Below are 17,866 nucleotides of genomic sequence, written 5' to 3'. Positions count from 1 at the left end.
TTTAAGCATTGGTGGATGTTCTATCGCAACTATCGTCTTCTTTATTTCTGCTCCCGCTTCCCGCCCCTTGTTCTCCCGCTTCCCGCCCTCTCACGCCCCCTGTTCTCCCGTGCTCCCGCCCCTCTGTCTCCCTCCACTGTGTGGTACATGATAGTAGCCATTCAGAACACAAGATTCGTTTTATTTTATCCTTGTTCGAGGCCATTTTTCTACACGTGCGTTTTTATTTTTTTGTAAAATCAAAATCTTAAACAGAAAAAGGAACAATTTGAAGACATGAATGTTCAGGTTTTCATCCGCCTCAAAATGTGGTTTGAACGACTGGATCGAGTTATGACGAATACCTTATTCCCAGTTTCCCTCCTCAAGGGAGTAAGAGCGGGAATACTGGAGACGAGGTCGTGAAAAACTGTTGTGAAATGAGTTGTGTTCTGTTGATGATAATTCGAGATTAACCACACGTTTTAAAGTAGACTGTGCGATGTCTTTCAAAATCGATATTCACAATCATATATTACCCGAGAGATGGCCAGATCTGAAGGAGGTGAGTCGTTTAAAAATGATCGAGCTAATATAATTGGCAAATTTTCAGGCAAGTACGAAAAGTTTTGTCATTGTTTTCTGAAAAGAATAATTGAATTTCATAGAGAAATATATTTGATGAACTTGAATTATGTACGGAAGCCCAATTAACAGAATTAAATAACGTAGAAGAATTGTAATTCGTATGGTGTTGAACACGGTAGAAGCATCGATCGTAAAGATTAAATCACATTTGCAACAGAGACATGCAATGTAATTAGAAACACTTCGAATTCCTATACTGTTGTTAGGGGTCTAAAAAGAATTACAGTAGCACATGAATTAATAATAAACATTTTAGGTTTTGTTATTTTATGTGAACTGGGCTTAAAATTATTCCATGTGTAACAGTAAATCAAACTTAACGACCACCGCCCACACCACACCGCCAAGAATTGACAAGTTGTTACAAAAAGAAACAAAACAAACAAAGATCAGTTTACCCCAGATTGCTGAAATTGAAACTCTACAAGTTTGATAGATTTTGACTACCATAGTTTATATTCAAAATCATGGAGTTCAAAAGCGCTGGGAAGTTTGTTAGAAAGTGTTATGACTAGGCTGTAATTTAATCCCTAAGACAATATGGAAGTGAGATTTCTGGTGTTTAACATGTAATTGAGTACATAGGTTTCTCATATTCTCAGTCACCTCATATAGAATTATGTAATTTGTACCAACTGTTGTGGAGCTGAAAAAAAAAGCTTCAAATATTCAAACATTCAGGATTTAATGAAATTGAATAAAACAATTATTGTATATGTGCCTGTTGGATATGAGAATGCTCACAGCCAACTTGGTGCTACATGCCTTGTTGACAATTTACCATCTCATATCCAATGAGACTCAAGGAATAACTGTAATATATTTTTTAATAAGTGCTAAATGGGGCTGTGGGAATGTTATACACTTATATAACAAGTAGAGTTTTCATCTTTTCAGCGATATGGTTATGGAGGATGGATACAACTTCATCATCATTGTGAGGTTTGTTAAATTGTCTCTTTTGTCAACTGGCAGTCAATTAATTAGCTTACAGTGCCAGCCTAACTTTTAAGAGGGAATGTTCACTATTTACCCAAGTAGAACCATCATCTTACCTCCTTCTTTTTTAAAGAAGAGGAAAGATTGACTCTGGAGAGAAGGAATTTATTTTCAGGAGCCTCAAAGGCCCTCTTAGACTAACAATCAGTTCAAATGATGATAACAGAATCAGAAGACTCCTACTGTTCTTTAAAAAATTCTTGACTTCACTCTAATAAATTTATGTAGTTAAAATGGGTTTTCTTTTTGATATATTTTTATGAGAGGGTCTTTCCAGATTTGTGTAAAATAAGATTGCTATTTTTTCCTCTCCTCTTTATACCTTTCTGGTCAAGAGACTACCTTACGGAAAGTACAGTTACAGTTAAATGATCGTCTGCTCAAATGTTGAACTTAAAAGTTCTTACTTTCAATTGTTGTTTAGAGAAAAGCAAAGATGATGAAAGATGGGAATCTTTTTCGTGTGATAGATGAGAACTGTTGGTCACCAGAGGCAAGAATTAGAGATATGGATGCAACAGGTGAGTTTTGAGAAGTCAAGAAATTACACTCTCCAAAAAACAAAAAAAAATTTTTTGTGTAAGTATGGTTCTTAGCTCAGGTGCAGATTCAAAGAATCTATATTGCGAAATTAGAAAACTGTGAAAAACCAAAATATTTATCAAAATTAACGTTATTCTGTTTCGTGGAAAAAGCCAATCATGTATCAGAAAACTAAACTGCAAACATGAAATGGGATGAGAATCTAAAGGAGAAGTTTTTCCCCCTTTTCCAGTCTATTCTTGATAATTAGTATTTTGTTCCACACAGGTGTCACAGTTCAAGCCCTTTCAACTGTTCCAGTTATGTTCAGTTATTGGGTAAGTGTGACAGATGGAATACATTTGACCTTGCTGTTGAATGAACAGTTCCTTACTAACAATGCCTCTTTTTTTCTGTAAGGCCAAGCCAGAAGATACTTTAGATTTATGTCGTATAATGAATGATGACCTTGCAAAAACTGTGAAGAAATATCCCAAAAGATTTGTGGGTCTAGGAACTCTTCCAATGCAGGTAAAATGCATTATAAAGTAAAAAGTTGTAGATCATACTGAATTATAAATTTTTAAATGTGAAGGTTCTCTGCCTTTAGTTAACCTTTTAACCCTTAAGAGTGACCAGCATATAATTTCTCCTTACAGTAGCCCTCCCCTCCCCCCCCCCCAAGTCACACTTTAAGGTCACCAGAATAAATGAAAAGATCACCAACTAAATCTCCTCACCAGCACTTTAGGAAATATATAGAGAACAGTATGGAGAATATACATACTGATGTTAGGGTAACTGTATGCCTTGTTAAATTTGCCAAACCTTTCGGTAGAAAATGAATAGCCTTTGTTGCTGGTATTAAGCTGCAGTTAATAGAGGTGTTTAATAGAAGCATGAAAAATGAAGAGGACAACTGTAAATCAGCTAACTGATGTCATTTTGAGCTTACAGTGAATGTTCCTATTTTTGTTGTATTCAAACCATGAGGTGATGGTGAAGAAAACTTATCATACAATGTAAATTGTTTTATCTATTGCAATATTTATCTTATTAGGCACCAGATCTTGCAGTACAGGAGCTAACCAGATGTGTAAAGGTGTGAACCAGTAGCTAGAATATTAGAATTTTATTGTTATATCAAGTTGGTTAATGTCTGTTTTGGCTATAAACTGGAGTTGGTTGCTACTTCTAGGAACTGAGACAGCATCAATAATTTTTTTTTTCTGTCAGTCATAACCATTGTAGCCTAAAATATGCAATTCCAAGATTATTGTCAGTGACCTAGGTAATGATTTGTAAGATTCAACCAAAACTTTTAACTTTTAAATTTTTGAAGAGTTTTTTGAAGAGACTGAGCGTTGATTTACTCATGTCTCCATTTCTGAAGAACACTGCTGATCAGCCATATGGAATCTGCCCTGTTCTCGGCACTGATAGAGTTTGACCATCTCAATTTGGATACAATGAAAAACACTTGTTCCTTTAATCTACTTTGTAGGAACTTGGTTTTCCTGGAGTGGAAATTGGTTCTCATATAAATGATTGGAATCTTGATGCCCCAGAACTGCAGCCAGTATTTGCTGTAAGTTAATTCTGTTCATTATTTACTACATAATAATAGTGGTATTTAGCAGTGAAAATTCCACAAGGTTGTTCTTCTTGTCTTCTGAACTCTCAGTACTTCTTGTCAAACAGGAGAGTTGCACTAAGAGAAGATATCATTGTCATGACCATGCTAATTTTAAGAGATTAACCCTTTAACTCCCATGAGTGACCAAGACAGAATTTCTCCTTACAATATCAATACAATATTAACCAGATAAGTGATGAGAATGAAGAAAAATATCAATTTGGGGATAATTAGTTGATCCAATACTAAATTCTCTGAACTAACTATAAGAATTGTTTGGTTGACAGTAAGGAGAATTACAAATTTGATCTGGGAGTTAAAAGGTTAAGAAATTCAAACTTGTTGTATTATTATTAACTCTTCAATCTTTTGTTCACTCTACAATTCACAACTTCTGTTGAGTTAACCCTTTCACTCCCACAAGTGACCAAGACAGAATTTCTCCTTACAATGTGAATACAATATCAAGCAGGCAGGTGATGAGAATAGAGAAGAATATCAATCATGGGATTATTACTTGATCCAATACCAAATTCTCTGAAGTAACATCATAAGAATTGTATGGAAGATAGTAAGGAGAACTACTAATTAGATCTTGGGAGTGAAAGGGTTAATAAATATTTTTGTCACTGGAAGGAAATTTGAAGTCAATAGTATTAGTTACATAATGTAACTTGTTCTATCAGGCTGCAGAGGAGTTGGGTTGTGCAATTTTTGTTCACCCTTGGGATATGGAATTAAAAGGAAGGATGTCCAAGTACTGGCTGCCGTGGCTTGTTGGTAAGTCTTTCTTATTTTTCAGCCACTTGAGTTTTTAGTGTGCATTTGCAGACCTACGTTGTTTGTCAGAGTCTTGAATCAGCTCAATGTTATCAAAAATTTCTTGTTGTAGGAATGCCAGGTGAAACTGCCCAAGCAATCTGCTGTATGATATTTGGTGGAGTTCTAGAGAGACATCCAAAGCTAAAAGTGTGTTTTGCTCATGGAGGTAAGAAAAGTCAATGAAAATTTCATTCTGTAATTTTTCCAAAACTTGGTCCTGGCTGGAGGTCTCAGTGATTCCCAAATGAATACAGAATGATCAATTATTTTAAGTAGTGGGAAAAACATTTACCAGGACTGGTATATTTTTTTACCCAAGGTAAATTGTTTACTGACTGAGTTGGGTAAGTATTATAAGTTTGTAACTGCAATTGTTTCAATATTGCTGGAAAGTAGACAGCATAGGTTATCACACTTGACAATAGCTACAATATGTAACAAATAGATTCCATATTGCTGTGCAACTGTTCAGAAGTAGATGATAGATGGTGCCAAATTTTAGAAATTAACCCTTTAACTGGCAGAATTTCTCCTTACAATATCAATACAATATCAAGCAGACGAGTGATGAGAATAACGAAAAATATTATATAATTAAGTTGATCCAATCCCAAATTCTCCAAACTAACATCACAAGAACTGTATGGCAGACAGTAAGGAGAATTACTAATGAGATCTTGTGGGTTAAAGGGTTAATGGTGATATCATCTATGCATCTGTCCTCCAATAGATCTTATGTGAGAACCAATATAAATTCAGCTAGTCATAACACAGGCAGCCCAAGCTCCAGCTGTGAGATGATCATCAAGTGTGTAATAGGAGTCATTGTAAAAATATAAGAGAAGGTCCTTCTCTTATGAGCAGTAAACCTAGAAGTGGATAACTTGCTAAAATGGGTTCTTTTCAGCATAGTTAGTGGTCAGATAACAAGCAATGCACTGTGAAAATTAGTTGAGGTATTTTTATTGAGAATTTTACAGTATTTTTGTATTCCCATGAGCAATCATAAATATTCCCATACAAACTCTTATATTTCACCATGACTCTTATTTCACAAGATGATCATCTCACAGCTGGAGCTTGGGCTGCCTGTGGTCGTAACTCACATTTTAGTCCTGAAGTTGGTGTTCCTTAAATAGAACTATATTATTTTTTGACTGTTGTAGGTGGGGCATTTCCTTTCACCATTGGTCGTATTGAACATGGCTTCAATGTCAGACCAGATCTCTGTGCTGTTGAGAATCCAGTCAACCCAAGGTAAGTTCCTTGCACAAAATTCCAACTATCTTCACCATCTTCCACATCTGGCTTAAAACTCTGTACCTTACTCTGTTTATAAAAAAATCTATAACTCACTTAGAAGAATTTGGTGTAGTTTGCTAATTTGTCTTGAAGACATGTGCTAATCCCTTTTTGGGGGTGATAGCGGTAACTTGAAGTGTTACCAAAGTTTTGGCAAAATTATATCATAGTTTCTAAGAGTTTTAGCATGAATTTGTGAAAATTTCTCCATAAAACTTAAAGAGATCAAAAATTTAAAATTGACTGGCAAGGAATGGTGTGTTGAAGCTGCACCTGGCTTTTCAATAACTTGTAACTTTTTTTTGTAGGAAGTACATTGGACAAATTTTTACAGACAGTCTTGTTCATGATGAGAAAGCTCTCAAATTTCTAGTTGACATTATTGGAGAGGTGAGACATTTATTTCAGTTGTTTTCATGTATTTATTACAAGTATATTGAAATAAATAAGCAGATTTTGCAGTGTATGCATCCTATGAAATTCAATTGTAAAACCTGAATCTGAGCTCTGCAATTTACAAGTCAGACTTCTAGAATAGGATCACACACATTGTTTCCCAACCGTAGCACTTTCATTAAGAGGGCCAGGCACATACATGTGAAGAAGATGGGCATCACAAATTGTTTGAGAGATTAAAAACGATTTGTCTGAGCACATGAGTAGCACAACTAGATCAATGTATAGTTTGGTTTGAAGGTTAATTCCTGGAAAGTTTCACTGTTGTGATGTTTCATTAATGAATGCACTCAAAGCAGTGCAGGAATAATGTATGCCTGATCTTGAATGTCTTGGTGTATGGTGCATAGAGTTTTAAAATCTGTTGTACAAATCAAGATGTTGATCCCATGCACTGCCTCTGGCCTTTACATGTATTTAAAACTTCTTAGCATATTTTGAAGGGAGCAAGGCCAGGTTATTCTGGTATGAGCATAGATTTAAACATTTGGAGCACCTGTTTATGTACAGATTTGCATCTAGTACTAATTATCTGATGTCTTAACGTGTAAATTTTCCAGGAGAACGTTCTTTTAGGTAGTGACTACCCCTTCCCTCTTGGTGAACATCACCCAGGCAAACTAATTGAAGAGGTGTACAAAGACAACACAGAACTCAGGGTGAGGGAAGAATGTGCATTATTTTGTGCTTGTCTAAACTTTTTTTGTGTGCATCCTTCACAAAAAAAACAAAAAAAAAACCCACAGGTAGAGGGCTGTGTTAGCGTGTCATTTTTAACGTAATGTTACACAATATTCTTTTCAGTCCACTAGAGAAAAACAAATTTGTCATCTGATTTTTATGTCTTAAGACGTTGAAAGAAATCATCCAATGTAACTCTCTTCTTCCACATCTTGAGGGAAGGGTCAGATTTGGAAGGGAGTAGTTTGTTGCATTATTCTGAGTCAGTTCACCAAGTAATAAAGTAATAATAAATTATTTATAATTAATGATAAGCATTTGAAGAATTATAATTATTCAGTTTTTCATCCCTCTTGCCATGTTTCCCTGAGTTCACCATCATGCTGTTTTGTCTTTCCATCTTTCTAATCAACCACCCACTTAACAGGATGCATTGACGACATGGTACACAAAATCTTAAGTTCAATAATATGTTGGATTCATTACACCAGTATTGCTTGGTAACAATGATTTAAAAATAAAAATAAAAGATTCAGTAACACTGCTTAGTTTACAAAACATGTTTTGACAGTTCAAAGCAATAGAAAGTTCTTGGTATGGGAAAGTCATAACATGGATTGCAAACTTAACTATTAATAGCATCTCCTTCTTAGGTTCTCTCCTCTGTTTCCAAGTGTTAAATGTAAATTAATATTTTCAAGATAAACTATTGCATTTATCTTTTTATACTACATGTTGCTCACAGATTGTAATTGCTAATATTTCATTGAAGTAGTTCTCAAAGCTATGTTGACAGTTTATGGTGTCTGTTCTGTTGCAGGACAAGCTCTTAGCTGGCAATGCCTTGAAGTTTTTAGGATTACAGAGATCTCAATTCAATGACTAAGCTACAGATAGTTAAAAGCTTGTGACTAATGGGGTACTTGGTCCTGCACTAAATTTCAGCACAGATCAAAAACTCAGAAGGGTCGCGTCAGTAGGGAAGAATGAGTTCAATACCGTTGGTATAGGAACAAAACAAAAGTTGACATTTGAAAGATGTTGGACCAACAATTTTATTTGTATTTATCTCAGTTATATTTATTTAAAAGTAAGTCTTGAAACTGTGATTGTGCCAATATTATGCTGTAGCTCTAATAATTTGAAGTTTCAAGCTTATGAGGATTGACCTTTCTCAGAATGAGAATTTATGAGGATTGACCTTTCTCGGAATGCAATAAAAGTACTTTGGTGACTTGACTGCTTTAGTATTAGGCTTTAAAAGATGACATGAAGTTTTTTTTTGTTAGTTTTGTTAGGGAGTTAATTTTCAGTGACATTTACATTTTAAACTTGATGTTTGCATGCATCCACTGTTTGGGTTAGCCCAAGGAAAAAAATTAGGATATAATGCCTGATAATTTAACCATTTCATTGCTTATCAGCCCAGTGTGGACAACTTGAAGAAGCAATAATTTTATTCAATAAAGTTTGTTTTTGTTGGAGAAAAACCAACAAACACACATTATTCGTGCACCGTTCTGAATTAAGGATAATATTAAGTTTATTTTTTATATCATACAACTGCTAGTTATTCAGTAGAAACACCAGACAAAGTATATATTTTGACATTATTGATGTGACATTTGTCAACAAAGCTTGTAATTCAAATGCATGGTGCTTACTGTTTTGGAATGTTCTTACTCCACATCACAAAAGATGTAAAAAGGTATCTGTACAATGTAAATAAATTGGGGAAAAAGAAAGTCCATATAGTTACACCTCTTATTTCAAGTGCCGCACCTGTTAAGAGCGGTCCTCACGACTTCCCGTCGGAAAAAAGTTTTATTTTATTTTTTGCCCATGTAAAGGGTTTAGGACACATGTTTCAAAAACAGTTTAGTTGTTCTTCAATTCTCTTTTTCTGCGTCGTCGTGTGACTTCATCTTTTAACCAAAAATACCGGAAAAGCTTTTATTCATATGACAAAAATAAACTGTTTAGTTATGACATTATACGAGGTATTCAACAGGCTACGAACCATTTCTTTTTTTTTTTCTTTTTTGGGACTCAACGGGGGAATCAATAGAAAACACATTTTGCACTCTTCGGTAGCCGATCAAAGCACAGGCTTTTTTGCTCGCTCGCGGGTCCTACCACAACGTCTAAATAGCAGAGAAATTGTAAAAACCTGTCAACAACAGTGAAAAATTCAACACCAGAATCACGATGACTACGATTTCTTGATCACGTATAAAAGGGAACCTCGTCAACGACACGATTGATTAAAAACCTAGGCAGGCAGTGGATTAACGGCTCTTACATCGGCAAAATAAGAAATAAAAAGTAGGACGTTTATGTCATTGTGCTATACTCCGGATTAAAGAAAATAAAAACCTAAAAGATTTTGTATGAGGCCCAGTCTCAACTTGGCGAATAAATAGTGAAACAGCAGAGCTTCAAAATAGAATCAGAGATCACGAAATAAACAATGACACAACATTTTCTGTTTCGAGCTCGATGAGCTCATATTCAGCTTCTTCAATACTGCTGGTGTTACCAAAAGTACCGTTTTGTTACACACTTGTGGGGCAAATCACATTTTCACAGGAGTTAAGGTGAGGACAGAATAAGTCAATAAGGACCCATTGCAGTGAATGAGATAAACGGGTATTGACTATAGATCCAAATAGAAATAATTTGAGACATGAGACAAAAGAATGAAAGAAATATCGATCTTATTTACTCATCTCGAACGCAGGATCGAATCTTAGACCAACGGATTTTACGATCTGAAGATCTCACATACAATTGAAGATTTCTCGTTCATGAGTCATGACACACAGTAGATACATAAAAGATCATCCTGTATACTGCTTAGATCATCGATGTCAAACGTTTGATGCCTTAAAATACATAACGATAGAAAGGAAATTTCAAGCTCTTCCGTGACAAGGAAAATAATCATTTTTAACCGACGACCAAAAAAAAAACCCTATCCGTCAGATCAGGTTAAACGACACGTTAAATAACAATGCTGACATTTAGATAAGCATACCAGACCTTGAGGTAGCTTATTTATCTTCCCATGAGGGATTTACGAAGCTGCGACGTTTCTGATTCCAGTATCAAGTGCATCACTTGTCTGTATGAACTATTATACATTTATTTATGGTCTCGCTTACTGCATCCAAACTCAGCAGTCAATTCTGGAGCTCAAAGAGACGAAGAGCTAAGGTCTTAGATTTCTCCTCCAACTTTAAGACAACTGGTTCAGTAACAGTTTATTCATAAAAATTCCTGCAAGATTCCCTGAGGGTTTCTGTACACAAAGATGCATGGAGCACAAAGATTTAACAAATTTTGAATATCTTTCTTGGTTATTTCTCTAAGAACAGTACTTATGGTATTCGCTTTAATTCTTTCCAAGACGCGAAACGATTTAAATATGCTTTTCTATAGATACAACGATGAGTCAAGTATTTTTATTGGAAAATAACTTGATTGGCGTTAAATTTATTGCAAGTATTCTTGAGGAGAGAAAAGCCGAATGAAGAAATATGTAGCATATTATAATCGAAAGACGAGAAAATTGGGAAAAAAAGTTACATACATCTGGTGATTTCGCTGAACATCTTCGCTTTTGACTGCAAAATATTAAGTGCAGAAATGGCAGGAGTTATTTTCAAGAAAAGAGCTTACCGTTATTATTTTTAGAAACTTTATAAAGTTGTCACGGTGAGAGCGGAAAATGAAACTTTGAGGGAACTGTAACGCTAATGGGAAGATAACCAAAAACAAATATGTATCATATTGAACGAGGGATATATCGAGTTGATCACTTGAAGAGAAATTTCATTGATACAATATAACTCACAGTGTGAATTCATCCTTATCGATTCAGTTATGGCAGAGTGTAACATGTCCTGCTCTGAGGAGAAAAGTGATTTTGCGGATCGCGAGCGTTTTCCACTCAAAGAGAAAGAGCTGAATTTAAATCACAGAATTAATTAATCGTCATGGAGAAACATGTAAACAAGTAACAATCGTACAAAGAATAAAACAAACAAACAAACGAAAAACAATCGCAACAAATTTCCTAAGGAAGAACAGCAATTTTGATCACGAAACTGAGCATTAGATGAGGTTAGATCTTTCAAACTCGTAAATATGTTACCTTCATTTTTTCATCGAAATTGTTGTAAAGCAAAACGTTATTCTCAATATTTTGAGGCATGTAGAATTAACAAGTGACATCCTCTGGAGAATAGAGGGATTCAGAGGATGACAGTCTAACAGGTACAAATCAATTTTTATTCTGCAACTGATTAGAGCTGTAGAGCTCATGTTATTTATGATGAAACTGGATCGAAATCTTATATTTATTGCGGCTGACAACAATCAACTTTGATTCGGTCGAAAGTTCTTGGTTTACTGTTGTCAGATGCGGAAATGTTTCATAGGTTTCTCTCATTTGACTCATGGTTCAACAATTTGCACGCGATGCAATTTCCTAAATCCTTAAGCTCCTCCAAGTGATATAACTTGTAACTTATCCCTGTAATATCAATACATTATCCAGCAAACAGGCAATGAGAATACTCATAGTTTTATCAGGTAGAATTCGTTCTCATTTAACTAACACCAAATTTCCGTATCTACTTTGAAAGGAAACATGCAGCCGCTAGAGGGGAGAATTAACAATTAGATCACGGGAGTTAAAGACTTAAATATACGTGATCGTTATAGCTTTTGTCAAAGTCGAAACCAGCAAATATCTCTCGAAAACAAACGAAGTTTGAAACAAAGCTCGAGGTTGAAAATAACATACACAATTCCTACGTTTCTTTGATATCGTGACACTCGCGATATATGGTAGGAATAAGGGTAATATGGTCGTCGGTGAAACACCTGAATTTTTACAGTTTACAAAACGTGACAAATGCATATCCACCGCACGCTGTAAATGTACCATTTGTATCTTCACATATAAAAATATCAAGGTCGTCATTAGAACCGAATTTATCAACATGACAGTTTTACTTTCCATGTAGACTTTTATTTTGTATGTTTTTTTTATATGAAGCTGAATTTAACTCTTTTTTAAGGAAATACTTCTTGTAATGAGAAATTTTTGTATTACAATGTCCAAAATTGATTTGGTTTTCCGAGGAGCTGAGCGTCGGTGCAGCGGATCTCTATTCTCGATGCTCCTATTTAAAAAAGTGTATTGGATGCAAATTTTTAAATAATATCTTTTCAATAAAAAGGATGATACATGTCCACTTTCGGATACGAATATATCTGCTTAAATTGAATTGTCTCTTTGAAGGTGTATAACATGTTATGAACACTTGATAGTAAAATTCGTATCCAAGCGCGATTATCTAATACCTCCTATATGCGTTTGCATTCCTGAATGAGCGTGAGCCTAAGAAGGCTGTACATCGGCCAATTTCCCTCACTACATTTTAAGCCGGCACCGAGACGAAGGCTTCGTCAGCAACGGATCAAAGAATATATTACATGATAACAAAATATATTCATGCACCATGGAATTACAAAATAAATCTGCTGGTCTCGTTGTGATTTTTGCTTTGTTTTGTTTTGTTTTCATTTACGACGAGTCTGTGACTTCATCTTTTAACCAAAAATACCGGAAAAGCTTTTATTCCTATGACAAAAATATACTGTTTAGATATGACGTTATACGAGGTATTCAACAGGCTACCAAGCATTTCTTTTTTTTTTTTTTTTTTTGGGAATCAACGAGGGAATCAAAATAAAACACGTTTTGCTCTCTTCGGTAGCCGATCAAGGCACAGGTTTTCTTGCTCGCTCGCGGGTCCTAACACAACGTCACAACTTGGCGAATAAATAGTGAAATAGTTTAGCTCCAAAATAGAATCATGGATCACGAAATAAACAATGATACAACATATTTTGTTTCGAGTTCGATGAGCTCATATTCACCTTCTTCAATACTACTGGTGTTACCAAGAGTACCGTTTTGTTACACACTTGTGGGGCATGTCACATTTTCACGAGAGTTAAGGTGAGGACAGAATAAGTCAATAAGGACCCATTGCAGTGAATGAGATAAACGGGTATTGACTATAGATACAAATAGAAATAATTTGAGATATGAGACAAAAGAACGAAAGAAATATCGATCTTATTTACTCGTCACCAACGCAGGATCGAATCTAAGACTATCGGATTTTACGATCTGAAGTTCTCACATATAGCTGTAGATTTCTCGTTCATGAGCCATGACATACAGTAGATACATAAAGGATCATCCTGCATACTGCTTAGATCATCGATGTCGAAAGTTTCATGTCTTAAAATACATAACGATAGAAAGGAAATTTCAAGCTCTTTCGTGACAAGGAAAATAATCATTTTTAACCGACGACCGAAAAAAAAAAAACCCTATCCGTCCGATCAGGTTAAACGAAAGGTTAAATAACAATGCTGATTTTTAGATAAGCATACCAGACCTTGAGGTAGCTTATTTATCTTGCCATGAGGGATTTACGAAGCTGCGGCATTTCTGATTCCAGTATCAAGTGCGTCACTTGTCTGTATGAACTATTATACATTTATTTATGGTCTCGCTTACTGCATCCAATCCAAAGGGATTCAGAGGATGACAGTCTAAAAGGTACAAATCAATTTTTATTCTGCAACTGATTAGAGCTGTAGAGCTCAAGTTATTTATGATGAAACTGGATTGCAATCTTATTTTTCTTGCGGCTGACAACAATCAACTTTGATTCGGTCGAAAGTTCTCGGTTTACTGTTGTCAGATGCGGAAATGTTTCATTGATTTCTCTCATTTCACTCATGGTTCAACAATTTGCACGCGATGCAATTTCCTAAATCCTTAAGCTCCTGCAAGTGATATAACTTGTAATTTATCCCTGTAATATCAATACATTATCCAGCAAACAGGCAATGAGAATACTCAAAGTTTTATCAGGTAGAATTCGTTCTCATTTAACTAACACCAAATTTCCGTATCTACTTTGAAAGGAAACATGTAGCCGCTAGAGGGGAGAATTAACAATTAGATCACGGGAGTTAAAGACTTTAATGTACGTGATCGTTATAGCTTTTGTCAAAGTCAAAACCAGCGAATATCTCTCGAAAACAAACGAAGTTTGAAACAAAGCTCGAGGTTGAAAATAACATACACAATTCCTACGTTTCTTTGATATCGTGACACTCGCGATATATGGTAAGAATAAGGGTAATATGGTTGTCGGTGAAATACCAGAATTTTTTCAGTTTACAAAACGTGACATATGCATATCCACCGCACGCTGTAAATGTACCATTTATATCTTCACATATAAAAATATCAAGGTCGTCATTAGAACCGAATTTATCAACATGACAGTTTTACTTTCCATGTAGACTTTTATTTTGTATGTTTTTTTTTTTTTATATGAGGCTGAATTTAATTCTTTTTTAAGGAAATACTTCTTGTAATAAGAAATATTTGTATTACAATGTCCGAAATTGATTTGGTTTTCCGAGGAGCTGAGCGTCAGTGCAGCGGATCTCTATTCTCGATGCTCCTATTTAAAAAAGTGTATTGGATGAAAATTTTCAATCAATATCTTTTCAATAAAAAGGATGATACATGTCCACTTTTGGATACGAATATATCTGCTTCAATTGAATTATCTCTTTGAAGGTGTAAAACATGTTATGAACACTTGTTGGTAAAATTCGTATCCTCGCGCGATTATCCTATACCTCCTATATGCGTTTGCATTCCTGAACGAGTGTGAGCCTAAGAAGGCTGTACATCGGCCAATTTCCCTCACTACATTTTAAGCCGGCACCGAGACGAAGGCTTCGTCAGCAACGGATCAAAGAATGTATTACATGATAACAAAATATTTTCATGCACCATGGAATTACAAAATAAATCTGCTGGTCTCGTTGTGATTTTTGTTTTGTTTTGTTTTGTTTTGTTTTCATTTACGACGAGTCTGTGACTTCATCTTTTAACCAAAAATACCGGAAAAGCTTTTATTCATATGACAAAAATAAACTGTTTAGATATGACGTTATACGAGGTATTCAACAGGCTACCAAGCATTTCTTCTTTTTTTCTTTTTTGGGAATCAACGAGGGAATCAAAAGAAAACACGTTTTGCTCTCTTCGGTAGCCGATCAAGGCACAGGTTTTCTTGCTCGCCCGCGGGTCCTACCACAACGTCACAACTTGGCGAATAAATAGTGAAATAGTTTAGCTCCAAAATAGAATCATGGATCACGAAATTAACAATGATACAACATTTTTTGTTTCGAGTTCGATGAGCTCATATTCAGCTTCTTCAATACTACTGGTGTTACCAAGAGTACCGTTTTGTTACACACTTGTGGGGCAAGTCACATTTTCACGGGAGTTAAGGTGAGGACAGAATAAGTCAATAAGGACCCATTGCAGTGAATGAGATAAACGGGTATTGACTATAGATACAAATAGAAATAATTTGAGATATGAGACAAAAGAACGAAAGAAATATCGATCTTATTTACTCGTCACCAACGCAGGATCGAATCTAAGACTATCGGATTTTACGATCTGAAGTTCTCACATATAGCTGTAGATTTCTCGTTCATGAGCCATGACATACAGTAGATACATAAAGGATCATCCTACATACTGCTTAGATCATCGATGTCGAAAGTTTCATGTCTTAAAATACATAACGATAGAAAGGAAATTTCAAGCTCTTTCGTGACAAGGAAAATAATCATTTTTAACCGACGACCGAAATAAAAAACCCTATCCGTCCGATCAGGTTAAACGACAGGTTAAATAACAATGCTGATTTCTAGATAAGCATACCAGACCTTGAGGTAGCTTATTTATCTTCCCATGAGGGACTTACGAAGCTGCGGCATTTCTGATTCCAGTATCAAGTGCGTCACTTGTCTGTATGAACTATTATACATTTATTTATGGTCTCGCTTCCTGCATCCAAACTCAGCAGACAATTCTGGAGCTCAAAGAGACAAAGAGCTAAGGTCTTACATTTCTCCTCCAACTTTAAGACAGCTGGTTCAGTAACAGTTTATTCATAAAATTCCTGCAAGATACCCTGAGGGTTTCTGTACACAAAGATGCATGGAGTACATAGATTTAACAAATTTTGAATATCTTTCTTCGTTATTTCTCTAAGATGAGTACTTATGGTATTCGCTTTAATTCTTTCCAAGACGCGAAACGATTTCAACATGCTTTTCTAGAGATACAACGATAAGTCAAGTATTTTTATTAGAAAAGAACTTTATTGGAGTTAAATTTATTGCAAGTATTCTTGAGGAGATGAAAGCCGAATGAAGAAATATGTAGCATATTATAATCGAAAGACGAGAAAATTGGAAAAAGCATTTACATACATCTGGTGATTTCGCTGGACACCTTCGCTTTTGACTGCAAAATATTAAGTACAGAATTGGTGGGAGTTATTTACAAGAAAAAAGCTTACTGTTATGATTTTTAGAAACTTTATAAAGTTGTCACGGCGAGAGCGGAAAATGAAACTTTGAGAGAACTGTAACGCTAATGGGAAGATAACCAAAAACAAATGTGTATCATATTGAACGAGGGATATATAGAGTTGATCACTTGAAGAGAAATTGCAATGGTACAATATAACTCACAGTGTGAATTCATCCTTATCGATTCAGTTATGGCAGAGTGTAACATGTCCTGCTCTGAGGAGAAAAGTGATTTTGCGGATTGCGAGCGTTTGCCACTAAAAGAGAAAGAGCTGAATTTAAATCACAGAATTAATTAATCGTCATGGAGAAACATGTAAACAAGTAACAATCATACAAAGAATAAAACAAACAAACAAACGAAAAACAATCGCAATAACTTTCTTAAAGAAGAACAGCAATTTTGATCACGAAACTGAGCATTAGATGAGGTTAGATCTTTCAAACTCGTAAATATGTTACCTTCATTTTTTCATCGAAATTGTTGTAAAGCAAAACGTTATTCTCAATATTTTGAGGCATGTAGAACTAACAAGTGACACCTTTTGGAAATTAGAGGGATTCAGAGGATGACAGTCTAAAAGGTGCAAATCAATTTTTATTCTGCAACTGATTAGAGCTGTAGAGCTCAAGTTATTTATGATGAAACTGGATCGCAATCTTATTTTTCTTGCGGCTGACAACAATCAACTTTGATTCGGTCGAAAGTTCTCGGTTTACTGTTGTCAGATGCGGAAATGTTTCATTGATTTCTCTCATTTGACTTGTGGTTCAATAGTTTGCACGCGATGCAATTTCCTAAATCCTTAAACTCCTGCAAGTGATATAACTTGTAACTTATCCCTGTAATATCAATGCATTATCCAGCAAACAGGCAATGAGAATACTCATAGTTTTATCAGGTAGAATTCGTTCTCATTTAACTAACACCAAATTTCCGTATCTACTTTGAAAGGAAACATCTAGCCGCTAGAGGGGAGAATTAACAATTAGATCATGGGCGTTAAAGACTTAAATGTACGTGATCGTTATAGCTCTTGTCAAAGTCGAAACCAGCAAATATCTCTCGAAAACAAACGAAATTTGAAACAAAGTTCGAGGTTGAAAGAAAACATACACAATTCCTACGTTTCTTTTGATATCGTAATACTCGCGATATATGGTAAGAATAAGGGTAATATGGTTATCGGTGAAATACCAGAATTTTTTCAGTTTCCAAAACGTGACATATGCATATCCACCGCACGCTGTAAATGTACCATTTATATCTTCACATATAAAAATATCAAGGTCGTCATTAGAACCGAATTTATC

General features: G+C 35.2%; 1 protein-coding gene across 1 annotated transcript; it reads left to right on the top strand.

Moving 5' to 3' along the window:
• The first annotated feature begins 141 nt into the window (after positions 1–141).
• Positions 142–8,795, top strand: LOC113668370 (2-amino-3-carboxymuconate-6-semialdehyde decarboxylase). Its single transcript, XM_089182045.1, has 13 exons — positions 142–544; positions 1,525–1,569; positions 2,051–2,147; positions 2,437–2,486; positions 2,569–2,679; positions 3,209–3,250; positions 3,653–3,736; positions 4,471–4,564; positions 4,677–4,772; positions 5,773–5,863; positions 6,217–6,298; positions 6,925–7,023; positions 7,866–8,795. The coding sequence occupies exons 1-13, from the start codon at positions 482–484 to the stop codon at positions 7,929–7,931; spliced, it is 1,020 nt and encodes a 339-aa protein (XP_089038171.1). The 5' UTR covers positions 142–481; the 3' UTR covers positions 7,932–8,795.
• Positions 8,796–17,866: the final 9,071 nt, after the last annotated feature.

This window comes from Pocillopora damicornis, chromosome 9 (genome assembly GCF_964200805.1).
Source record: "Pocillopora damicornis chromosome 9, jaPocDami1.2, whole genome shotgun sequence".
NCBI classification, from domain to species: Eukaryota; Metazoa; Cnidaria; class Anthozoa; order Scleractinia; family Pocilloporidae; genus Pocillopora; species Pocillopora damicornis.
This window is presented reverse-complemented; position numbering and strand designations above follow the sequence as displayed.